The following is a 27005-nucleotide window of genomic DNA, read 5'->3' on the forward strand; positions in this document are numbered from 1 at the left end:
GCTAAACCAGAACACTCCTTCCCACTGTGTCCTTGTAGATGAGTCATTTCCTCAAACCTCCTTTCAATGACATTTCAGGCTCTTTGAACTGCAGCAAAATCTACCTAGCAACTCCTGATCCCTGGGCCATTTTTCAGGAGGACCTGTCTATATGCTGCCCAAATAGAATCCCAGCTCCGTATTTGCATCCTCTTTTCTACAACACAGAGAAGACTCAAATATTTTGGGCTCCAGAGACAGCCTCAATTGTCCACTACACTGGGTCAATCTTCTTTCCCTCCTGGGAATCCCACTCAATTCAACTTCTTAAAGAAATGTAACACTTTTGCAAATACATATATATAAAAAATGTTAATAGTACTGCCATTACTGATGTGACTGGGACTTGAAACAAAGCTGATAGGAACTTGATGCAAACAAACTAGAAGAGACAGCTCTTCAAACAGAATACAGCAGAGTCCTCATACTCCTTCCAAACAATATCTTGGTTGCCAAAAATTTTACATGGGTACAAGAGGAAGTCGAGCAAGTGTCTGAAATAAAACTTCACTGAATGTTACCAAGCTCAAGAAATCTTCAGAGTTGCAAATAGTTGGATGCTGAGAGTATGAGGGTATGTATCATGTGCTTGCCTTGTTCTTTTTCCCAGGAATCAATTTGAGGCCACTGCAGGGATAGATGACTGGACTAACGCTTTGGTCTGAACTAGCACAGCTCTTTATAGGTTTTTGCATAACAAAACAAGCTCATAAAGTATTCATATTCCAAACCAAAGACATGAGCACTTCCAAGCTCAATGCACAGTGTGTCTTGTGCTTCTCAGTACATATCTCTCAGTAGACTTTACTGATACAGTCAAGACCACTGAAACATCACTACAATAGATTCTTAGAAAGAAATCCAGCCAGATGTATCTGTATGTATTTGCATGTGTGTATGCATGTATTGAGAAGAGGCGAAACTGAGAAGAGGCGAAACAAACAAACAAACAAAATGGAGTACGGCCTGCACACTATGAGAACAACAACCGCCTCAGCGAAAGTGCAGTCTCATTGAGACCGCTTCATTTCCAAGAAGCAGAAGTTAAAGACATTTCCTAAAAAAAGGCTGCGGCCTGTGGTTATCAGGAGAGGCCAGACCGAGGGTCAAGAGCTTGTAACTATTGTTCGAACCCTATATCTGTTGTGTGGCGTGTAAACCCTATAAAAACCCTTTCCTACTGAGCACCAGGGTCGCCTCCTCTGACTCCTGCGTGAGTTACGAGACGACCCGGAGCTCCGAAATAAACCTCACCTCGTGCGTTTGCATCAAGTCGGCTCCTCGTTTTCCTCTGAGGTGCGCGTCTGCCTGGGTAGAGGAAAGCTTCGCCTTTCATTTGGGGGCTCGTCCGGGATCAACGACGAACACCTCAGGAAACGATGACCCCTTGGAGGTGAGCTTTTTGTGTGAATGTTTGTGGCGCCACATGAGAGCTTGTGAGCTTGTGTAGATTGAGATTAAGAGTTTGTGGTTTGTGTAACTGAGCAGGCTTTGTTGGGATAATATTGTTTTTAACGTTATTTCTTTCCTTTATCTCTGTTTCTTTTGTGTCTCTAAGAGTTTGTGGTTTGTGTAACTGAGAGCTTTGTTGGGATAATATTGTTTTTAACGTTATTTGTTTCCTTTATCTCTGTTTCTTTTGCGTCTCTCGAAATTTAAATTAGTGCCCATCCCTCTATGTCATAGGCTGCATACCGTTGACCAAGTCTGAGACTAGGTCTGGATCTAGCCGCACCTAAGCCCCTTTTTAGGGTGCCTTAGAAAGCAAGGGGGTCCAGACTGAACCTCGTGACTCAACGGCAGGGTCTCCTTAAATAAGCCTACTGTTGACCAGGTCTGGGACTAAGGATTTTTTCCTGAACCTCGTGACCCAACAGTCCATAATCCCCAACTTCAGTAAGAAAAACACTTAGGGATACACGGATAAGGTTCTCATTCTCTCACTCTCTTTCTCTCTCTCTCTCTCCATTAACCTCTGAAAATGTTTTAAGTGTGTGAGATTGGGAGCTCACTGTTGCATAGATATCTTAAGCATCAGAGACCAAGTGAATGTTACTTTTGTGGGTGATTGGGTGAGAACATACCTCGGTACCCTTGTAAGTTCAGGGAATGCTTTTTGTGCCGCCTCTGTGTCCATAAGTGTATTTGTTGGGTTTTTTTTCACCTACATTACGGGGATAGGTACGGGACAGGAACCCCTTTGTGCAAAAAAAAAAAAATTTTTAGATGTGCCTGATTAATTGTATTGATTTTTTATGTTCTACCTGTGTAAGGATAGGAGTCATAATTGTCAGGGTTGTGTTATGTTGTTTTGGAAGTAAGGGTCAGGGGAAAACTGAAGCTGCTGGGTCAGTAAAGGTCTGACAGACTTTAAAGAGGTTTCTGAGTAGCACGTGTGGGGGACAGACGTGTCCGGCACCACAGGCTACGGCCCTGGGGGACACCTCACGGGTGAAAATAGGCAACCTTTGCCTATAGGTGAAACCTAGCTGGTCCTTGTGGAGTGAATGAGGGGACGAAGTCTCCGCCCTTCTGAAATTTTGATAAGATCTCTTCCGTGGTGTAAAAGTCGTGGAGAGCGAGAAACCGTTTCTGTGTGTGTGTGTCTTATTATAATTTTTTTTGTATTACTGATAACCATGGGGCAGTCCCGATCCACCCCTCTGTCATTAACATTGGCACATTGGCCAAAAGTAAAAGCACGAGGGCAAAACCTGTCTCTTATTATCAAGAAGGGGGATTGGCAAAATTATTGCGAAAGTGAATGGCCAACTTTTAAAGTAGGATGGCCACGGTCAGGTACCTTTGACATCCATACCATACGGGCAGTCCGAATGTCTATTTTCTCCTCAATAGGAGGCCATCCTGACCAAGAACCATATATCACAGTATGGGAAGACTTGGTGATGTATCCGCCGGACTGGGTCCGACCATTTCTTCCAAGTGATAAAATAAGAGTCCTAGCCCCATCCTACTCATACTTTAGCCGGGGCGTACCTGTGACAACCAGGACTCTGGCTCTCACAGGAGTAGAAGAGGGGGTGACCAATAATGGGGGAGATTATGAAAAATTGAAAGAACCAAGCCCTAAGACCAAGGTATATCCAGAGGTCGAGGGACCCCCTGAATGGACTCCACCTGTATCCACATCTATACCCACCGCCCCCCCAACTGGACCCCAGTCCCCAGACGAGGGAGTACCTGTGCCGTATAACCCGGGGGGTTGGGAAGAAGGACCCTATACCGGTACCAGGAGTAAACGGGGGATAACACCTGAGGGACCAGACTCCACTGTAGCCTTACCACTCCGGGCGGTGGGGCCAGCCCCCACAGAGCCAGATGAGTTACAACCATTACAGTACTGGCCCTTTTCGTCCTCCGATTTGTACAACTGGAAAGCAAATAACCCTTCTTTTTCTGAGAACTCTGCTGCCCTCATAGGACTAGTCGAATCCCTGATGTACTCCCATCAGCCCACATGGGACGACTGTCAGCAGTTACTTCAAACACTTTTCACCACAGAGGAGCGAGAACGAATCTTCTCGGAGGCACGGAAAACCCTACAGGAAGGCCAACCAGGCCAACCCCCTCGAACAGGAATGGAAGTGGAAGCGTTGTTCCCAGCAGCGCGACCGCAATGGGACTATAATACAGCAGCAGGTAGGGAACGACTGTCCATATACCGCCGGGCTCTGGTAGCAGGACTAAGAGGGGCAGCCAGGAAACCTACCAATCTGGCAAAGGTGAGAGAAATTATGCAGGGGCCTAATGAACCACCCTCGGTGTTCCTAGAACGTATCATGGAGGCCTATCGTATTTATACCCCGTTTGATCCCGAATCTAGGGGACAGCGGGCCTCCGTTATCATGTCCTTCATTGGACAAGCTGCACCAGACATAAAACGAAAACTGCAGCATATCGAGGGATTGCAGGATTACACCCTGCAAGATATTGTTAAAGAGGCTGAAAAAGTGTTCCATAAAAGGGAAACTGAGGAAGAAAAGTGGGAGAGGGAAAAGAATGAGAGAGAGAAGGAAGAAATACGGAGACAAAAGAGACAGGATAAGAATTTAACAAGAATACTTACTACAGTAATGGCCGAGGGGAAACGCCAAGGGGAAAGACAGGCGAGAGGAGGAAGGGACCTGGGCGACAATGACAGGAATAAGGGACCCAGAAGACTGGGAAAAGATCAATGTGCCTTCTGCAAGGAACATGGGCATTGGGCCCGTGAATGCCCCAAGAAAAAGGGAAAGAGAGTGCTAACCCTGGAGGAAGATGAAGATTAATGGGGTCAGGGCCCGGAACCCCTCCCCGAGCCTAGGATAACGTTAAATGTGGAGGGGACCCCAGTAAATTTTTTGATTGATACTGGGGCAGAATATTCCGTACTGAAAACCTCATTAGGGACTGTAACTAACAAACAGACCATGGTAATTGGAGCAACAGGTCGAAAAGAATACCCCTGGACAACTAATCGAACTATTGACTTGGGAACTAACCAAGTATCCCATTCTTTTTTGTTAATACCCGAGTGCCCTACCCCCCTCCTCGGGCGAGACCTGTTAACAAAAATGAAGGCTCAGATAAGCTTTACTTCTGCTGGCCCTGAGATCGCCCTTGCAGGCGGAAAGCCAAAAACATGCATATTGTCCCTGCACTTGGGGGAGGAATATAGACTATACCAAAACCCCAAGGAGAACCTGGATAACCTTGAAAAATGGCTCAAGCAGTATCCGAAGGCATGGGCCGAAACTGGGGGCATGGGGGAAGCGGTGAACATCCCTCCCATAGTGATCGAGCTACAATCAAGTGCCACCCCAATAAGCGTAAAACAATACCCATTGTCAAAAGAGGCAGTAGCAGGGATACGACCTCACATCGACAAGCTTGTACAACAAGGGATTCTTGTGCCTTGTAAATCTCCCTGGAACACACCACTCCTGCCGGTAAAGAAACCTGGGACTGGGGATTATCGGCCAGTACAGGACTTGCGGGAAGTCAACAAAAGAGTCCTTACCTTACATCCTACGGTACCCAACCCATATAATCTCTTAAGCTCTCTTCCCCCAGATCGTACCTGGTATACAGTCCTTGACCTAAAGGATGCATTTTTCTGCTTGCGACTGCATCCAGTGAGCCAGTTGATTTTCGCTTTCGAGTGGAGAGATCCTGAAAGTGGGAGAGTGGGTCAACTCACGTGGACAAGATTACCACAAGGATTTAAGAATTCTCCTACCTTGTTTGATGAAGCCCTCCATAGGGACCTGGCAACTTTCCGGGCACAAAACCCACAGGTAATTTTACTCCAATATGTAGATGACCTCCTACTCGCGGTGTCCACCAAAGAGAACTGCCTGATGGGAACTCGCAGACTACTGGTTGAACTTGGAAGGTTGGGGTACCGTGTCTCAGCGAAGAAGGCACAAATCTGCCGGAAAGAGGTAACCTATCTGGGATATGCTCTAAAGGATGGAAAAAGGTGGCTGACGGAAGCCCGAAAGAAGGCCATCTTGCAGATCCCCACCCCGTCAACCTCTCGACAGGTGCGTGAGTTCCTGGGAACGGCGGGGTTCTGTCGTCTGTGGATACTTGGGTTTGCTAGCTTGGCTGAACCACTATATCCACTCACAAAAAACAAGGGAGAATTCGTATGGGGCAAAGAGCAGGAGGAGGCCTTCACCAACATAAAGAAGGCGCTGTTAAGTTCCCCTGCTCTGGCGTTACCTGACCTCACCAAACCATTTACTCTGTTCGTGGATGAGCGAAAGGGAGTGGCCCGGGGTGTGTTAACACAGAGACTTGGACCCTGGAAACGGCCAGTGGCATACTTGTCAAAGAAATTAGACCCCGTGGCCAGTGGATGGCCTGCCTGCCTTAAAATAGTGGCTGCCACAGCAGTCTTGGTAAAAGACTCTGATAAACTTACTTTTGGACAACCAATTACAATCATTGCAGCCCACTCCCTGGAAAGCATTATTCGGCAACCTCCTGACCGATGGTTAACAAATGCCAGGATGACTTACTATCAGAGTCTGTTACTAACTGAACGTATTAAGTTTGCCCCTCCAGCCATCCTGAACCCAGCCACACTGATGCCTGAAGCAAGAGAGAGTGACCAGCCTCTCCATGAATGCCAAGAGGTTCTAGCCGAAGAAGTGGGCATTCGCGCAGACCTGACTGACCAGCCTATGGAAGGAACCCCCTCGTGGTTCACCGATGGGAGCAGCTACCTGCTGGAAGGAAAGCGTAAGGCTGGCGCAGCCGTAGTGGACGGGAAACGGGTCGTGTGGGCTAGCTCGTTGCCAGAGGGGACCTCTGCCCAGAAAGCCGAACTAGTAGCCCTCATACAGGCCCTGAGGCTGGCTGAAGGAAAAGTGATTAACATATTTACCGATAGCAGATATGCCTTCGCAACTGCTCACGTCCATGGGGCAATATACAGACAGAGGGGGCTCTTGACATCAGCGGGGAAGGAAATTAAGAACAAAGAGGAAATTTTAAATCTCCTAGAAGCCGTACACCTCCCCAAAAAGGTGGCCATCATACATTGCCCAGGGCATCAAAAAGGAGATGACTGGGTTGCAAGAGGGAATCGAATGGCAGACACAACTGCCAAAGAGGCCGCACTAGAGGCCATGATACTCTCAGTAAAACTTGACGACAAACAGGCAGTGGAAGGAAAGGAAGAAACAAACCTATCCGCTGAGGAAGGGAAAGCTTACATCGATAAAATGCACCGACTTACGCATTTGGGAACTGAAAAACTTATCACACTAGCAAAAAAATCACGCTACAAGGTCCAGGACCTACGGAAAACTGTGGAACGTATCGTACAAAATTGCGAGGCATGTGCCTTTACAAATGCAGGACATACTAAAGGAACCCAAGGAAAGAGACTGAGAGGAGATCGACCAGGAGCATATTGGGAAGTAGACTTTACGGAAGTAAAGCCTGCCCGGTACGGTAACAAATATTTGTTAGTGTTTGTAGATACCTTCTCTGGATGGGTCGAAGCATACCCTACAAGGAACGAAACAGCACTAGTAGTGGCAAAAAAGATCCTGGAAGAGATTTTTCCCCGGTTCGGTATTCCCAAGGTAATCGGGTCAGACAATGGACCTGCCTTTGTCGCCCAGGTAAGTCAGGGAGTAGCCAGACAATTGGGGATTAACTGGAAGCTCCATTGTGCATATCACCCTCAAAGTTCAGGACAGGTAGAAAGGATGAATAGGACCTTGAAAGAAACTTTAACTAAATTAGTAGCGGAGACCGGCGGGAGGGATTGGACAGTCTTTCTCTCCCTCGCTCTGTTTAGGGTTCGAAACACCCCAGGACCTACGGGGCTCACCCCTTATGAAATCTTGTATGGGAGTCCCCCTCCTCTGACAGAAATAGTGGGGACTGATGAACCTGTTGTGCCCTCTCTTACTCTTGCAGCACGCCTAAAAGCGTTGGAAGTAGTTAGAAAAGAAGTTTGGGAACAGTTGAAGAACCTCTACGACCCAGGCGAGGTGTCGATGCCCCATTCGTTCCAGGTCGGAGACAAAGTTCTGATTAGACGACACCGATCAGAGACGCTCGAACCTCGGTGGAAGGGACCGTATGTGGTATTGTTAACAACTCCCACCGCTGTAAAAGTCGATGGGATTACTGCGTGGGTACATTCAGCGCATGTAAAAAGGGCACCTAGAGATATACAAAAGGATGATTGGGTGGTGGAAAAGACTGATAATCCTCTTAAGCTTCGTGTGTTTCGGAAACCAAACCGAAACACCTAGGGAAAATCTGTTGGTGGGACTAATCCGAGATTTCGGGAAGGCCCAAAATGCAACCAGTATCACTGCTTGTTTACCATTACCACAAGCAGCTGGGGAGCCTATTCCGTGGGGTATAATCCCGGCGGGACCACTACCAAAATATAAAAATAATGTATCCCAATTTTGTAAGAGTGTGCCCCGAACTAGGACTGGGGTAGGTCGGCGATTTATCAGGACACGAAAATCACAGTGGAAAATCAGGAAGGAAGACTGCAAACGAAAACTTAATTCTGTATATAAAAAGGGAGGGATCCATTCTGTGGGGACGTGTTATTTTGATGAGGAAAAACAAGTTACAGTAACTACCACTGAAACTTACTCTGAAGTGGTATGTCAGAATATCACACAATTAGACCCCAAGGTCTGGCAATCTATCTGGGGACCCGCTATTGCAGAAACTTTTAGCTACATAGGACCAGTAAACTGGTGTGTGCAGTTTCAAGGAAAGCAGGATCAACACTATACACACACTTTTCATGAGATGACTTCTAAAAAAACGATTGTGGAACACACACATGGGTGGAACTGTACCAAAGTCCTCAACTGTGACACCCCGGAGAGGGAAATAGGGATTTTCCCCGTCCGTTATCTGCTTAAGTGGGGATGTGAATGTCGAGGTGTCCTGGTTTAGCCAGGAGCAGCTTTTGGCTTGGTAACAGGGGGAGCGGGTTGCAGTGAAGACCCTCCCCCGGCTCCTAGGTTCAGACCCACCTCCGGCCCGGCTGGGCCAATCTGGCGCCTCTGCGATCACTATTTAGGGGACGGGAATTTGAAATGCGAGTCGGGAGGTGGAGAGTGATACAAGATGGAGGTCACCACGCGGACCCTTCAGCCAGAGAAGGAGGAAGGAACGAGAAGCAGTAGACCGGAGACCCCTCTGCAAGCCGTGGCGAGAATACAAGCTGTGCCCCTGAAACCTGTGGAGATTCGTGGCAAGACTGAGAGCCACCAACAGCTCCGTGTGGGTGAGCCCGGACGGGCGGGGGACTGTGTGGGGAGATGGCCATGGCCCAGGCCGTGCTGGAGAGCCTGCGTGCCGCAGAGCAGCCCCACACGAGAGGCAGAGAGGAGCTGCAGCCTTTGGAATAAGTGGGCATCGGAGCAGCCCGTGCAAGTCTGCCATGCTTGTGAGTTACCCCACGGACTTGCAGGGAGGACTGGTGTGGAGTTCACCCGTCCTGAGGAGGGACAAACGGCAGAAGCTCTCGGAAACCGACTGACTGAACCCCCCACTGCCTGCCCCCCCGAACCGTTCGGGGGGGGCAAGGTAAAAACACCGGGATCAGGGCTCTGAACCCGGGAAGAGGGGAGGGGTGGCAAGAAGGTGTTCTTAAAAAGGCTGGTTGGACTCTCCATTGATGTATTACTCTGGGTTGTTTCATTTTGGTTATGTTTTGGTTGATTTTGCATTAAATTATTTTCTGTTTTCTTCCCCAAAACCGAGTAGCCTGGTCTGTTTTGTCCTGAACCTTAAGCGGCAATTAAGTCCTCCCTGCCCTCGAGCAATCCTCAGCCTCTTCGGTACTCGAGGCTAATCGTGGCCTTTGTTCCCTGATGGGCCTAAACCACGACAATTGGCGCCCAACGTGGGGCCTCGAGCTGCTGGAGATTGGGATTTGTGATAAGGATGGTGAATTGGGAGTGGTAAAGGACAAAACAGGCGACTGGGTGAGGGTACCTCGTGTCTAGGGGTGGATTTTGATTTATGTGTATTTATTGTGTTATGTGTATATCATTTATTTTCACGGGGAAGTGTTTGATTCTGTTTGATCTTAGTTACTGTGTGTTGATTTGTGCAGGTGGTTCAGATTCCCTTATGTTTTCTTGAATAAGTGATTCGCAGAGGCGAGGGGTGGAATGTCCTGGTTTAGCCAGGAGCAGCTTTTGGCTTGGTAACAGGGGGAGCGGGTTGCAGTGAAGACCCTCCCCCGGCTCCTAGGTTCAGACCCACCTCCGGCCCGGCTGGGCCAATCTGGCGCCTCTGCGATCACTATTTAGGGGACGGGAATTTGAAATGCGAGTCGGGAGGTGGAGAGTGATACAAGATGGAGGTCACCACGCGGACCCTTCAGCCAGAGAAGGAGGAAGGAACGAGAAGCAGTAGACCGGAGACCCCTCTGCAAGCCGTGGCGAGAATACAAGCTGTGCCCCTGAAACCTGTGGAGATTCGTGGCAAGACTGAGAGCCACCAACAGCTCCGTGTGGGTGAGCCCGGACGGGCGGGGGACTGTGTGGGGAGATGGCCATGGCCCAGGCCGTGCTGGAGAGCCTGCGTGCCGCAGAGCAGCCCCACACGAGAGGCAGAGAGGAGCTGCAGCCTTTGGAATAAGTGGGCATCGGAGCAGCCCGTGCAAGTCTGCCATGCTTGTGAGTTACCCCACGGACTTGCAGGGAGGACTGGTGTGGAGTTCACCCGTCCTGAGGAGGGACAAACGGCAGAAGCTCTCGGAAACCGACTGACTGAACCCCCCACTGCCTGCCCCCCCGAACCGTTCGGGGGGGGCAAGGTAAAAACACCGGGATCAGGGCTCTGAACCCGGGAAGAGGGGAGGGGTGGCAAGAAGGTGTTCTTAAAAAGGCTGGTTGGACTCTCCATTGATGTATTACTCTGGGTTGTTTCATTTTGGTTATGTTTTGGTTGATTTTGCATTAAATTATTTTCTGTTTTCTTCCCCAAAACCGAGTAGCCTGGTCTGTTTTGTCCTGAACCTTAAGCGGCAATTAAGTCCTCCCTGCCCTCGAGCAATCCTCAGCCTCTTCGGTACTCGAGGCTAATCGTGGCCTTTGTTCCCTGATGGGCCTAAACCACGACACGAGGATACAAACATACCCTGCCACCACATACTAAAGGTGGGTCAGATGGGGAAATGCTTGACTGCAAATATACTACAATCCAGAGTCCTGGAAATTTAGTATGGGTCACTAACGAACGGAAATGGACCACACATATTTCCATTGATGGGCCTATTAATCAAATTACCCTAGGGGTGCCCACACTGTGTCCCTACTGGAAAAAGTCTGGAGAAAAAGAACTTATACCTCGAAAGAGGAGGGATGTAAGTAAAGAAGGCGAGGAAGCCCCCAGTGATGAATGGCAGGAACCAAAAACTGCGATAAAAATAGGGTGGGCAATTGAATCCATATTTCCCCAAATCGCAGCATATAGAAATAGGGAGATGCTTGATAAATTGTTGGCACAAACCGCGCGATTAGCGGCTGTTACTAAAAAGGGATTTAAAGATATGAATTTCCAACTCCAGGCAACTAGCAAAATGGCTCTGCAAAATCGGATGGCCCTTGATATGTTACTATTAAAGGAACATGGGGTTTGTGGCTATCTAAAAAATAAAATAAGCGACTGTTGTATACATATCCCAAATGTTACGGAAGCTGTAGAAAACGATATTAACAAATTACATCAGATAGAGGAAAAAACAAAAGGAATTGAAGAGGAAGCCCGAAGAAATTGGGTAGGGGAAGTATTCAATTCCCTAGGAATACATATTGCTGAGTGGTTATCTTCATTAATCCAAACTGTGATAATTACTATTATTCTTATTGGTATAATCTTTATTTCTTATAAGTGTGTTTTAGGACTGTGCCTAAAGGGGTGGAAGAAGACTCCAAAATGACATCCATAATGTTATAAGCATAGAATAGAAATATAATGTTAGTAAGTGTTAGTCCTGACCACTGGCCTGGCCTCTCCAGAAATTCTAAGATTAGAAATGTACAAAAGAAAAAGAGGGGAATGAGAAGAGGCGAAACTGAGAAGAGGCGAAACAAACAAACAAACAAAATGGAGTACGGCCTGCACACTATGAGAACAACAACCGCCTCAGCGAAAGTGCAGTCTCATTGAGACCGCTTCATTTCCAAGAAGCAGAAGTTAAAGACATTTCCTAAAAAAAGGCTGCGGCCTGTGGTTATCAGGAGAGGCCAGACCGAGGGTCAAGAGCTTGTAACTATTGTTCGAACCCTATATCTGTTGTGTGGCGTGTAAACCCTATAAAAACCCTTTCCTACTGAGCACCAGGGTCGCCTCCTCTGACTCCTGCGTGAGTTACGAGACGACCCGGAGCTCCGAAATAAACCTCACCTCGTGCGTTTGCATCAAGTCGGCTCCTCGTTTTCCTCTGAGGTGCGCGTCTGCCTGGGTAGAGGAAAGCTTCGCCTTTCAGTATGTAAAAGTATATATGTATGTGTGTATGCATGTTTCAGTCAGAAATCTATCCCTTCCTCCATTTATCACAACCAGCCTCAATCTCAGAATGCAGGATGCATTAAACATCAATTACAGCTTTTTATTCTGCAGGTGAGCTTATTTGTTTAGTTTAGTTTTCAGTCATGGCACATTTGCTGCTTTTATTCCTCAGAATCTCTCGCTTGGATTATTTTTCCTTCAGTTAAAGGCTGCTTCGCATAAAAGCAGACTGCAAACATATCATTTTCATATGAGCCACCTGGATATTATCATTCCTGTTATGATCCCCCATTTTGTATCATTGTAGTTTTTTCTTTGCCAGATGTTTACAAAGTCTCTGTGGATCACCTTTCTTACCATGTGCTGAGAGCTTGAGTGCCAAACTCTGGTTTCATTTTTTCAGGGCTAGTCACATCTATTTTTCACTAGCATATTAGAAGACGGTCAATACATAAGGGATCACCTCTCAGTCTGAGAAGCTGGTCTTTTAGTGAATCAGCAGCTATACATTAGGATAGGGCCCCAAAGAGGAAAGGAAACCCTGTGCACAATGAAATGAATATTATTTTGGAAGTATTCTTTATATGTTTCATAAATATCATAATGATGGACTAGATGGACAAATTTCACTGAAATGTTCAATAAAACAGAGATTTCTACTATTTATTATTATTATTATTATTATTATTATTATTATTATTATTATAGTGTTAATAACAACATCATTGTTGTTGTTGTTATTATCATTTAGGCTTACCTATCACCAACTAGCCTGTGAAGTGTGTAGCTCAGAGTGATATTCCAAGATCCTGATATCCTTGTAAAGGCACCAGTCTGAGTGGCAAGAAGGAGGTAGCTGGATCATTGGCATCAATTATCAATGTCAGGAACTACATGAAACCAGAAAACAAGTCAAAGGAGTGCTCATCACTCAACTACCAGGAGAATAAAGCAACACCATCCTGCAGGATCCAGAACAAAAACATCAAGTCCGGGGAAAATTTGCAGTCTGAAGGCACAGTGATCATCAGCTGGGCAATGCCTAGCTGGATGATGCTTACCTACACTTAGTTACTGGGGAAGAAGAGAGCAAAAGCTTGCTGCTGCCAACTCCAAAGGGTTAGTAGTTTAGATAAGCACATAAACTATTGATCTGAGAGTCCTCTTGAGACGCCAACTGCGGAAATGTCCAAATCTTATAGAGATCAGACAGTCCAAAAGCAGTACTGCTATGATTATTGCTTGTTGCAGATTTTTTAATAGAGCTCCATTCACATAGGCCTTGTAAAGTAGTAGCATAATTAAATTGTGCAAATGATACAAATACTGAATTTCATCAAATTCTGTTTTTTAATGCACTGAAGTAACACATTATGATCAACAATTTGAAGCATACAAGCAAGGGAAGTATTTAGTGTCTCCTAACTAGCTAACTGTGACAGAAGCCAAAGACAGACAAAGTTTTGCAATGGAACTGCCTAGACTTTTTCTTTATAACAAGATCCCCAAAGAAGATTGAAAGACTGTGAAACTCAGAAAGAAATGTGTTATTATATCTTGAAGAAAACAAAAAAATGTAATAGAAAAACCTCAAAATGACCAATTCAGGTAGAATAGAAATTAAAAAGATTTCCTAAACACATCTTCCTCAGTTACAGGCTTCATTTTAGTCAATTTAGTGAGTTTCTAAGTTTGTCATAAGCTTGACTAATCCACCCTGATCCTTAGGAAGTCTTTTCCACCACCCTCTGTTGTCTGTTTGTCTGCTACTCCTGAGCTGCAGGCTCCCAGCTTTGTGCAATGACTCTTCTACGTGCCACACTCATCGGTCTTGCAAAGCTTTTCCACTCATGTATGCCCAGCTAGTGGATAGACGAGGACCATCTGCCTTACCTTCCAAGGTAAAGCACCTTACTTAGCTCTCATAATGGGACATCCTATAACTGTGAACAAAAACAATTAATTCCTGTCCACTATGCAAATCTTCAACAACTTAATGATAAGATGCTGATGGATTTTAGAATAAAGGGAAATGCTAACCCTAGTAAATGCAGCACCACCCTAAAATGAGTTTTTCTCATGGCACTTAGATTGAAACAGCACTATTACTATATATATATATTTGACAGTAAGATGACTAAGTTAGCTCTATATAGAGCTCCCTCAGAAAAAGTGGGAGTGTAAAGCATCAGCAAATAGGTTTTACACTTCTTTGTGAAGTTGATACAGCAAAAGTACATAGCATGAACCACTCTCTCAGACTTTGCATGGGACTTTATCAATCTGATGTTAGTAGGAAGGCTGGGTACCTTCCCACTCCATGACAGCTTCTGTGATCGGAGTGGCTCTTGCCTAAAGGAAGCAAGGAGATGAGCTAAACCCTGGTAACTCTCTTCTAGGTACCTCCTAGGTACTTCTACCTCTTTCATGCCCCTTAAATTTACCTTGGTAAACTAAAAGAGAAATACAACACTACACAACAGCCAGTATTATATGAGCTACCAGTATGACTGTCAGGAACGGGAAATTAGTGGGCTCAAATGGCAAGGGTGCGAAGGAACATCTATAGGCCAGATATTTACCTGCCTTACATTAATTAAACCATTAAAATGATGTTTCAGCTTAAACAGTATCAAGCTAATTTCTTTCAATTTCACAGTCAAACATTTTAAATGGTGCCACAATATAAATGAAAGCAGTAGATCTGTAGGCACAAACTTGAAATCATCTAATCAGTACAACATGTATTCAGATTCTTGGCAATTGTTTCATTTTTATAAATGAAAACTCTATCCTGACACTGGCAACACCATTTAAAAGTGAGTATTTTTGCAGTATAATGTAAGTAACATTATATCTACATGAGTTTGGAGCAGATTAGTATGGTTCGAAGATCAGGTTCTCCATAGCCAGTAAAGACCTGGCAATAATATTGAATTAAACATACCTGGCACTTGGCTCACATAGAACATTTCATTTCAGCAGCATTGCAATGTTCACTAATGACTGGAAACTTATTATTTTTGAAAAAAAATGTTTAGTATTTGGCTTTATTTGCTTTAGTCATGGGAGTTTATTCAGTCTTACTTTTTTATTAGTTTGGGATATAAGGACTAGATATAAGGGCTAGCAAAAGCTCTGTCAGCTCTGAAGGAACAAACTGTGGGCTGAATCTCATCAGATTCACTGATGTTATGCTGATCACGTTTAATATCTGTTCAAGGATGTAAAAACTTTTTTTTCCTGGAGTGAAATTGTACTGGGTTTGCCTAGTACCCATGAAAGGAAGCTAATCTAAGGGCAACGGAGGGAATAGTACTCACTTGTTAAAATTCCTACTTTAACAGATTCTAAAGTTAGCTGTAAGCAAAGACACTTTTTCCAGATTAATAACCCTCCTCTTTCTCAGAATCCTGAGCAGATTTACATAGAGCCCTAAAGTCAGTTCATAAAACATGTTTAAACTGGCGGAAAAGAATTTTATGATAGAAAAAAGGTTCACTCTTTTTGAACCTATACAAAAATGCATTCAATATATTTCTATTATATAAGGGAGCCCAAACTTAAGGATCTGTTTATTATTTTCTATCTCCTTTCTGTTAAAATATATTTTTAAATGCATGCCTCCTTTATCCTCAAATTATTCAATTTCATATCAGTGCTGAAAGAGATGTCTCTCTTTAAATCTCTCCTTTAAAGAAATAAATCAAGAGGCTAGAAGAGTATCATATAGAAATTTATTCAAAGTTCTGACTTTCCAAAAGATGTAAAATCAAAACAAGTCTGAGACTTGAATATGAGAGTTCATGTAAAAGTGAGACAATCTTTAAACGTGCTTTCTTCTCCTTTTCAGGTGCTCTCAGAGCTCCTCTGCTTTACCTATGCCTGATCTTCTCCCTCTGAGATCTCAAGCTCTTTTTTTGCCTCTCTGTGGTACATGTATATGTTTCCTATTTACCACCACCATTCCCTTACACCAACAAGGATCGGTTTGTGTTTTTAGGCAATCCCTCAGCTGTAGCAGAGCCCTCCCTTTTACATCTGCAGTAGTCCAGCTACCTCGTTGGTAACCTCAGGATGTGGGACTAAGGGCTGCTGATGGGTAATGAGCCATGCTAATCAGCTATGATACCTCCCAAGTCCCGCTGAGCTACTTTTGTTCCCTGAGTGCCAAGGAGAAAATACTTCCCAGATGCTGCAGGAGGAAGTGTGGAGAGTTGTTGGGGCATGAGGGAGCAAAAGATATGATTTCCAACATCCCAAATATTCCTTGTGAGGCACAGGGTACCTTTGTTGGGCACTGCCTTCTATGAGATGTTGACTATATTCAGTAACTTTTTGGGTCAAGTATATACTGCAGCTAAAATTCTAGGCCTGTTCAGAAACCTCATTTAAGCAGAACTAGAATCCCAAGTGATTAGTTTCCTGAGGAAAATCTTCTACTGCAATATTCTATGTCACATTCCTCCTATCCTTTAATCTATAGGCAATGCCTTGAAAACTTATTTGAGGTAATTTGAATTTAAAAGAGGAAATAAATCCACCCAAATCATCCCAACAGCAGCTGACTTCACCACTCAAGAAAGATTTTTACATAGCCAGGGATCTTTCATCAAAGACATCATGAAACCTTCAGTGGAGTCACTCAGGACTTTGAAGGATATTATAAAGCATCTTTCATTCAAGCCCTGGCTAAAATTCATTATTAAACTGAGGCTGTCAGAAAATGAGGATGAAGTTGGACAAGTCTTGTGTTAATATAAGGGGCTATGGTCTTGCACAGATTCCAACTCCCACACTCCACCCTGGTATTCTGCCGTGGGCAATCCTGGAGGACAGAGCCTGCTGCCCTTGGCCATATTCAGCTGTACTCACCCACTACATGGCACAAATACTCTTGTGAGCATAGTCAGGTCGAATATTTGTTCTCACTACCTGATTTTCATATTTGTGATATTCAATTTATGAACTAAAGGGTTGCCTCAGCTGACATTTTCTGTTTGTTTTTTTTTTTTTTTTAATTCTATTTTGGAGTTTTTCTCTGTGACAGACCTGACAGACTCAATTCCTAGAGTAAAATCTCAGAGACATCTCACTGAGTGGGAGGATTTTAACTTTATCTCCCACTAAAATGAGGCTTGTTTCATTGCTCATTCTACATGTGTAGATACAAGCTGGTATCCTGGGTTCCAATCCATTGCTGAATTTCAATCAAATTTGACAAACATTCTATCAGTTTGGTGAAAATATGGCAGCAAGCTAAAGGGCAGCTTGTTTCCCACTGTGAAAAAGATGAATTTAGGCAATCAGAGTCTCAAACAGTTGAGAAAAAGAGAAAGAGTGTAGGAGAGATGTGGTGAAAGCCAGTTTTTTTTTCTCCCTTTTCCCAAGGAACTACTTGCTCCTTTGTTTCCTTCTATTTCTGAAGCCAGGATCCTCACACCTATGATTACAATTCCGTATATTTTATAGAAAACACGGTGCATTTTGCTTTCTAAATTTTTTATTTATTTTTATTTATTTTTAAAAAAATACTTGGAGAAAAAATTCTGTGGAGGAAGCAATAGCTGAGAGAAAGAGAGCCTGTTACCTCTTATGAACTGAAATGAAGAGATTTTACTAAAGTCATCATGGTCATTTTATATGTCAGTGGCCACTACTGGGTGAATTATTAACAGTCATTGCTTTGCATTATTTTGTTCCTATTTATTGGCTCTGTAAGTAGTGTGGCAGGTGATGAACTGGATGGCTCAACACTCAACTCTTTGTGTCCAAAGGATTTCCAGGAAACACCAAGTTTCTCAGAAACCTAGCTGTGAGGCAAGTACAAACCATGTTTGACAAAAAAGAAAAACCTTGATTAGTAGAATAAATGTAGGTCTTTTCTGCTTATAGTTTAGGGTAATCCTTTGTGTCCTTGAATTACAAAGGCCAATGTCATGCCAGCTGTATTGGCATACTTGAAAATTCAGCCCTTAGCACAGAATAATGATGAAACTTGGCTTTATAGGAGGAAATTTGATTGAGTTCCAAAGATGGAAATATACCCCCCCAAAATAGAAATAATGTTAGTAATTAGCTAAAAAAGAGTGAGATTCAATGACTTAATAGTACCATTCAAAGAGTTTTAAGCTCTTTGTAATTAAGAAAAAGTTTAGAAGAACAGAATATGAACTCTCCTGTTATGAATGGAGGTAGTTTAGGGGTGTTTTGGCAGCAAAGTAATTCCCAAAATAGAGTACTGGATTCACTCCCAGCTAAAAGGAGAAAAACTTGCAGATGTTGCTAATGCAGACAAAAACCAGAACATATATTTGTGACCAGATGCGGCAATTCTAAGAATTGCATCTGGCACAGAACATGTGGCTATTTTAGAATCACACCAAGAAGTGTTACTCAGTACTTACATACTATATTTTTCAGAAGGCCCTGATTCGACAATCAATTTAAATACATGCTTAACTTAAATGTAGTAAGTAGTCCCAGTGGAATTACTCATATGCAGAGGGAGAAGTTTAAGCAACTTGCTAAATCAAATAACAAAGCCCCTAACAATCTGATGACTATGAGTCAATTGACTAACAAGATTCACCATTTCATCCTGGAGACAAAAGCTCTTTTATTTTTCCGTAGTCTATTTGCCGCACTCTGTTTCCTTCAGATTTATTTCTTCTCTTGGGTTTTGGTTTGCCTGCTTCCTATTGTTATTGTTCATCAAATATTTCATATACAAGTGCTTTCCAAAACAAGGCAATCAATCCAGTGCAACATATTTGCAGTAATATATAATTAACTGAGTATTTTTCTGGCATGCAATGGCTGTAAGATTTACAAAATTATTTTCTACATTCATTTATGCTGATAAGCTAGAAAAGGAAATAAAATGTCATGCAAAAACCTGAAGAGAGCAATAGATAAGTTATTTGGCCTCACATTATTCTTAACTATACTTTGGATTTTCAAATATATTCACAACATGATGAGGAGTCATTAGGAAATTATCCACTTCACTACTTTCTTCTTAAGCTCTGGACTGTCCCATCTGTCTTGCATTCATAAATTTTCTGTCTGAAGACTACCAGTGATGGTGCAATGCAAAGGCTTGAGGGCATTGACTGACCATGGGAAATCATCAGATGCTAATGTTTCATTTAATAAATTTAAAAAAGAAAAAAGTACAACATGCAATTTCCTGGCTCTAACAAAGGAGGTAAGAGATCCATTGGTCCCTTACTATAATAATCCTTTCCCATTTTTCCATTCTTACTTTATTTCCCTCTTTCTCTGTAATTCTTTTAACACCACGACTGCTTAACCCCATCATTGTAAAGGAAGCAAACAAAAGCATTGCTTGTTTCCATTGCTGCACGGGAGAATTGTCTGAGAGACATTCAAAAAGGCTGTCATCTTTTTGCCTGCTGCTAACCCTGCCTTCCTCACTCCCTGGCCTCCCTCCTGACAACCCAGGTCTCCTGTTCTTTCTTATGCCAATTCCTCACACTTTTCCATGAGCCAATTTAATGTGCTAACACAGCAGTTAGCTAGCCTGTGTTGTCACTGCTTTTGTTTTCTGCTGTCAGGGAGTCTATGCATCTAGTCCTGTATCTCGGAAGGAACAAACCCATGCACCAGCACAGGCTGGGGGTTGAACTGCTGAAGAGCAGCTCTGCAGAGAGAAACCTGGGAGTCCTGATTGATAATAAGCTAAATATGAGCCAGCGATGTGCCCTTGTGTCCAAGAAGGCCAATGGCATCCTGGGATGCATCAAGAAGAGTGTGACCAGCAGGTCAAGGGAGGTTCTTCTCCCTCTCTACTCTGCCCTGGTGAGGCCTCATCTGGAGTCCTGTGTCCAGTTCTGGGCTCCTCAGCTCAAGAGGGACAGGGAACTGCTGGAGACAGTTCAGCACAGGGCCAAAATGATCAGGGGACTGGAACATCTTTATGAGGAAAAGCTGTGGGAACTGGGGCTGTTTAATCTAGAGGAGTCTGAGGGGGCATCTCATTAATATTTATAAGTATATAAAGGGTGGGTGTCAGGAGGTGGAGACATCCCTTTTTTCTATGGTGGCTAGCAACAGGATAAGGGGCAATGGGATGAAGCTAGACACAAAAAGTTCCACTTAAATATAAGAAAAAAACAGTTCACTGTGAAGATGAGTGAGCCTTGAGGGTGAGGGTGAGGGAGCAGTGGAACGGGCTGCCTAGAGGGGTTGTGGAGTCTCCTTCCTTGGAGGTCTTCAAGACCCACCTGGATATGTTCCTATGTTACCTGATCTAGGTGACCCTGCTTCTGCAGGGGGGTTGGACTAGATGATCTCTAAATGTCCTTTCCAACCCCTACCATTCTATGATTCTATGGCAGTTCACAGATAGGACTGGCAATCACTACAGCCAGTCCAAAACAAGTGATGGGAATGCAGGGCCATGAGCAGGGGAATTGGTGGGAGGGAGAAGTGAGAAAACTCTCACTGAGTAGCATGCAGCTCTGCAACTGACCCACAAAACTGCATGCTTAAGATGATGAAAGTTTCCCTGGAGAAATTGAACAAGATCCACTGGTAGCATCCACTTTTTCTAAAGAAAGTTTCTATACTTGCTCAAGGGATAAAATAGTGCCATGTGTCCTAAAAAAGGGTGCCAGACCCCTTACTTCCACATGTTCTGCAAACAGTGCAGTGGACAGCTGAGGAGTGGAAGAAAAAAAAAAAAAACACAAAAATACCACAGTGAGCTGTCAATAGTTTATATGCAAAAAGAGCTTTAATTCTTTAAACTGTTGATAGTGAGTTATTTACTTAGCTCTAATGCTTTACCTACAAGAACATTATGAGGATTAGCTGATGTTTGTGAAGTGCTTTATGGATGAAAGTACTAAGTGTCCAGGACAGAGGCTACTGACACCAATTGCTTTCTGGCATTCTATATTACATATGCAAGGGAAGCAATGAATTTAAACAGGTTTACTAAAACCCATTTGATTAGAAAAGAAATCATTCATGAAAATGCTCAAAGGCAAAGCTCTTTGCAGGAAAACAGAACAGTCCCTTCCCATCGTTCTGGTACAGGATACAGTAGCCCTTGCCATCTAAATAATGTGCTTTAAATGTGCAAGATGTGTGAGAAAACTCATTCACGAGACATAGCAATGGTGTGAAATCCTTCCCCTGAGAACTAAAAAGCAACAGACTGCAGTTAAGGATTTCATTATGCATCCTGGAAGACAGTCCTTTCAAAGCTGAGCAGAGGGGTCATTAGGCCATATGCCCTGAGAGCAGGTCACCCAATTAATCTCCATTTAGGAAAGCAGAATAATTGGCCTCTAAAGTAAAAGGTGCTCATGCAGATAAAATCTAGACATTGTAAAATTTGAGATTTACCTATTCCTAGTTATTAACCTTCATCAGATCTAATTAAGCCCTGTGGGTAAAGCACATGCAGTGGGAGATTTTATACCCGTGTCATATTTTCTAAAGAAAGGCTAAGTACAATGTCCTCTAACCCTCCTGCTTTACTGAGTGAGAATTCTGTCATCCAGTGTTTTCCTGTACTTGGTGAACATGTGAGAGTGCTGTTTCTGGAGTAACCTACATCCCTGCGGATCACATGGAACATTAAGCGTCAATGCTTACCTCAGGAACCCTAGTTGTTGCTGCCATGTAAGTCTGCATTAATTTTTCTGTGTAATTCCTCCATTGGCACTAAATATCTGACCAAGTGTGAGGCGTTCCCTGCTTTAAAGAGATGATATACAGCCCTGAGTGTTTTGTTCAGTGTTTCAGCAAGCAGAGCACATCTGTATATTGAAAATTTATCCAAGTACCCACTATCAACACATTGATGGATACTCAAATTAGCGGCACAGTAGAGTCATACATGACCTAAACCTCCATAATACAGCAGTTTGCATTCAATTCAATCCCTTCATTGGGATGATGTCTAAAAAAGGGCCTGAGTGTTTAAGATTCACAACTGAGTCAGACATCAGTGAGGTGAAGCCGATGTGAGAGGATCAGAACCTGCTTCTGCAGGGGGTTTGGACTAGATCTCTAATGATCTCTTCCAACCTCTACCATTCTATGATTCTATGATATTCCAAAACCTTTTGGGAAGCTCTATTCCAAGAAAAATCTACATGGGCCATAGCTTGTTTGTCTCTACCAAAACAGAGAAACATTTCTAAAGCAAGTTTATCAATGTGAGTATTTTACCATGTCACAAAAACTGTAGTGACTATAAAATGGCACAGTATGTGATTTTTTTGTTAATTGCTGCAGTTCCTACCCAGATTTCTCCACTCCCTGGAGGTTTTACTGTGCCTCATTGATTCATTTACATGTCTCATGTTTGCAGGTAGCACAAATGAAGTATTAAAACCTACAATGGTTATTTGCAAATGTTAGCCTTTTGTTTTTTGTTTTTTTGGTCTGTAGAGAGCTGAACAGTTCCATGATACTGTTGGCAAGAACTGCTTAAAGCATGGAACTGGAACTGCTGCTGCTGAGACTGCTGCATTAAAAACAGTTATCCTCAAACCAAGTTGGCAGAGGTATAATCGGAACTACAAGAAGATGGGAGGAAGCAAACTACTGTTGCTGTAGAAGTAGCCACCGCATAGGACTTGTGGAAAAAAGATCAACTACTGCTGTGGTGCAAGGTTACTTGTAATGAGATTTAGAGGGTAAGACTCCTTCGATGTCTGGGAGGGATGATTTTAAGAATACTGTAGGAGGCTCTGGGTCCTGTAGCAAGGTCTGTCTGCAGCTCATGTCTCTCTCTTCCAGGATGCTTATCTGCCTCATTGCATGCAGACACCTGATCTTCACTTTTTGCAAGGTGCAGCATGGTCTCTGAACAGCTGTTATTTCCATGATGTTCATTCCTAGCAATGTCAATGAAAGGGGGTACAGACCAAGGGAGGAAAAAGCTTTTTTTGGACTTTTTGTCTGACAAATCATCTTCATGACCCCAACAGGCACATAGATCAGTGCAAAATGGAAGCAATTCTTTCAGCAGGAGCACTAACTTCATATTGCATAAGCAAGAGTCATTATGTCACTTAAGGCTAGCAAGCAGAGCCTGCATGCAGGATGAATGGGTGAAAATTTCTGAAATGAGAAGAAAACCACACATTTTTGCTGAAAGTGCCAGCCTTCCAGAGCCTCCTTCCCCTGAGGTTCAGTGTAACCTTGCTTAGCATGTGCCAAAAAAATAGGGAACTTTGTTCACTGAGTGGGAAGTTAGAAATGTTTCCAGGAGCACTGTCATCACTATCATCTTCACCCACAGGTTCAGGGGTGACTCAGGGCATCTGAGGATGCCACTTTTGGAAATGAAGCTGAATGTGCTGCTTGTGCCAGAGATGGGGCTGAGGTCAGGCTTTCTAAACAAGGCTTAGCCTTAGTTTCAGCAGTCATACACTAGTTCTAGACGTTGAGATTATTTGACTTCTTTAATTGAAGAGAAAGGAGGCCTGTGTATTATGGTCCTGCTGATAAAGTCACTTCAAGTTAACCTAGCTATATCTATCTGTGAATTAAGAGTTAGGAATTGACTATCATCCAAATTATGTGAATACATCATGGATTTGTATTTCAATGATGATGTGTGTTATTTTCAAAAGCTGATCTGTAAAATCTCTGCAGCACCTTCAGGCTTCAGTAAGGTACATAAAAAAGACTACATTTCTCTCTTTGACTGCTGTACTGTTTCCATTACCAAGCTGATATCCTCTCAAAGAGGGAAAAAATGTTCTTTAAACTTATTTGACCTTACTTGGTTTATATTGTTAAAGACATCCGCTATTTCTAATTATTGTTAAAAGCATACTTAAAAATATCTAGAACTCAAGTCCATTTTTAAACAAAACCACATTTTTCCTGATTGTATTTTAAATGTTAGTGCTGTGTTAAAGACAGGAAAAAGCGGCATGAAGTGCTCCACTGGAGCAACAGAAGACAAGAAATTGCCTAGGCAAGATTTGCTAATACCAGATTGGGTGGCATAGTATGTTCCAAATGTTTAAAAATAACAGTATGACATTGGTGTATCAATAGTGTAAAATCAAAGGACCGCTGTCCTGGTTGGTAGGTCAGGAGTCTGGCACAGTCTGCTATTTTAAGTGGTAGTAAAGTCTACACAGTGACAGTATAACCAAGAAAATGCTACTAGAAAAATTGTTGCTCCATTACACGAGTGAATGAAGGAAAATTTTAGTTGCATCGTGACTGTGCAGTGCAGGTTGAATCTGTCCTACTTGCCATGTATTTATTCTGGAAAAAAATGCACATGTAAATATTCACAAGCAAAATGGTTGCGACAAAGGTGCAAATGTACTTGAGTAAAACCCATTTGTCTGGGCAAGAAGCATGCCCATGTCATCGCTTGGTTCTGGGGACAAAGTGAGATGATTGTGGAATTGGCTGCCACAGTAATTATTCTGTATTTGTCACTGCATTTGTGAGTTCCATGTTAATACCAGCAACACTTACAAGCTTATAAAAGTAAAAGCCTGCTCTGTCAAGCAGAGATATTTGAATGAGAAATCCATGCAGATTTATATTTTGTTTTCTTACATATACATCAAATCACTCTGATTTTTCAAAGGTAAAGAAATCCATCACCCATCTTCAAAAGTTTTAACATAACATTTTCAAGTCTTATTTCCTTGGTTTTGAGTAAAATGAATAAATTTCTTTCATTATGACACTTCATGAGCAGAATTCTGTGAACAGTGTAAATTTCCTCTAAAAGTTTTGCCATCAGTTAAAAATAGAAATGGCAGAGTAACTCTCAGAGTGGATCATTTTAAGTCTTCTAAGAGGATTATAATATCTGATTCAGAGACACAACCATTGGATGACTTTTCAGAGTTTAGCAAAGTTCAGTCCTGCTCTGATGTTTATCCTAAAAACTTTTACACTTATTAAAGTTTACTTTGAAGGTATGTTGACCCTGTATTTAAGTAACATTGAATATGATTGCTCATACTTAAATAGACTTTTACTTTATTTGGTAAGACATATGAAGCTATAAATAACGAATGGGATTTTTTTAGCCCTGCTCCCTGTTGGCTTAAGTGTACTGGGACTTCTGAAGGCCTTGCTGATGCTCTGCTTCAGGATTAGACTACAAAAATAGCCAGACATCTTCACATTCTAGACTTAAAATCCTAATGCCAAAAGGAAGAATGTATTAATGCTGCTGTTCACATTGAATTGCTACCTGGAGCTCAAACCTGGCCCTTGAGCTTGGCACAGCGCAAAGCCTCAGCATGATGTCTTCCACCTAACACCTCATCTTGTCTAGATAAGATATGATGTATGTAAGTAACATCTGTCATTTACAGCTGTTCCCCAGTGGGCATGGCCATCATTTTGCCCAAGCACCTTGTTGGTGACATATCAATTACCCAAAAAAAAGAGGTCAAGAACCTTGAATTAGTTCTAACTGGTAGCAACCTAAGTTAGCTGTTGAACTTCCAGTGTTATTTCCACCTCAGTAATAAACTGCAGTGTGCTCTCCTGTGTTTATATCCTCTTGCAGAAAGAAAAATAGTGACAGAAAAAGAGCTTCATGTGGTTAAAAGCATTATTCCAGATCTTATGCTGAGGCAAGGTATGTCAGCATGCTTGTGCTAAGTCTAACTGATACTTTTTAATTTTTTAGCATAAATTAAAGCAAAGTTAAATATATGAGACAGAATTGAACATCCTTAGGCACCTGTGACTCAGCAATAATCTAGTCTCTGGTCCAAAAGCAAGCAGAGCTCCATCAGGCTTAAAAAGCTCTTTGTTAAACTCCCAATTAACCAAGGTAGAGGTTTTTAGGTTCTGGTCTGGAGTACAACCTAAATTTAAAAACTGGCAACATTTATTATTAAAAAAAAAAAATGAGACGCTGCCCCTCTTGAATTAACTGTGTGTGATTTTTTACCTTCTTGGAAGTGATAGTTGGAAGAGAGTTTTTGGGCTCTTCTGAGACTGTAACATGCTGCCTGTTGCTTTCAGTGGAAACGTGGCAACACAGTTTATCAGAAAATGAGTTGAACATACTAACTGTAGTATGTTAACACAGGAGACTACTATTGACAGTGGACAACTGGAACTGAAAAGTACTTTATGGTATTCTAGCTATACTTGTATCATTTGTGTTGTTCTGGATCTGTATTTCTTTTATCATACTGTAGACCCTCTCATCTTAGAGAATCTTCTCAACAGCAAAGAGGTCTTAAGCAGAGGGTGCTTAACTCAGGAATTTTCTCAAAAGCATTCTATTAATGAGAAATAAATGTTGAGGTGAATTTACCAAGATATGCTATCACTTAATTAATTAATTAATTAATTCATTCATCTCTTCAAGTTACTAAGTCACTTGCATGAGCCTCACTAATCTAGTTCATAAGTGTGGCATCAAAGCTTGCCAGCTACATAGAAAAAAAGAGTGTGATCTCATATTTTTATAGAATCATAGAATCACATAATGGTAGGGGTTGGAAGTGACCTTTAGAGATCATCTAGTCCAACACTCCTGCAGAAGTGGATCCACCTAGATCAGGTTGCACACGATCAGGTTCAGGAGGGTCTTGAAGACCTCCAGAGAAGGAGACTCCACAACCCCTCTGGGCAACCTGTGCCAGTGCTCCCTCACCATTACAGTAAAATAGTTTTATCTTATGTTTTGTGTTCCAGCTTCATCCCATTACCCTTTTTCCTGCTGCTAGATACCATTGAAAAAAAGGATGTCCCAACCTCCTGACATCCACCATTTATATACTTATAAATATTAATGAGATACCCGCTCAAGTCTCTTCTTCTCTATACTAAACAGCCCCAGGTCCCGCAGCCTTTCCTCATAAGGAAGATGCTCCAGTCCCCTGATCATCTTGGTGGCCCTGCGCTGGACTCTCTCCAGCACTTCCCTGTCCCTCTTGAGGTGGGGGAAA

The 27005-nt window shown here is 42.9% G+C and overlaps 1 protein-coding gene across 1 annotated transcript; it reads left to right on the forward strand.

Moving 5' to 3' along the window:
• The first annotated feature begins 2256 nt into the window (after positions 1-2256).
• LOC133625296 (uncharacterized) lies at positions 2257-8471 on the forward strand. Its single transcript, XM_061994902.1, is given in 1 exon segment — positions 2257-8471. A coding segment is annotated over 1 exon segment (5274 nt). The 5' UTR covers positions 2257-2546; the 3' UTR covers positions 7821-8471.
• Positions 8472-27005: the final 18534 nt, after the last annotated feature.

Source organism: Colius striatus, chromosome 4 (assembly GCF_028858725.1).
Source record: "Colius striatus isolate bColStr4 chromosome 4, bColStr4.1.hap1, whole genome shotgun sequence".
Classification (NCBI taxonomy): Eukaryota; Metazoa; Chordata; class Aves; order Coliiformes; family Coliidae; genus Colius; species Colius striatus.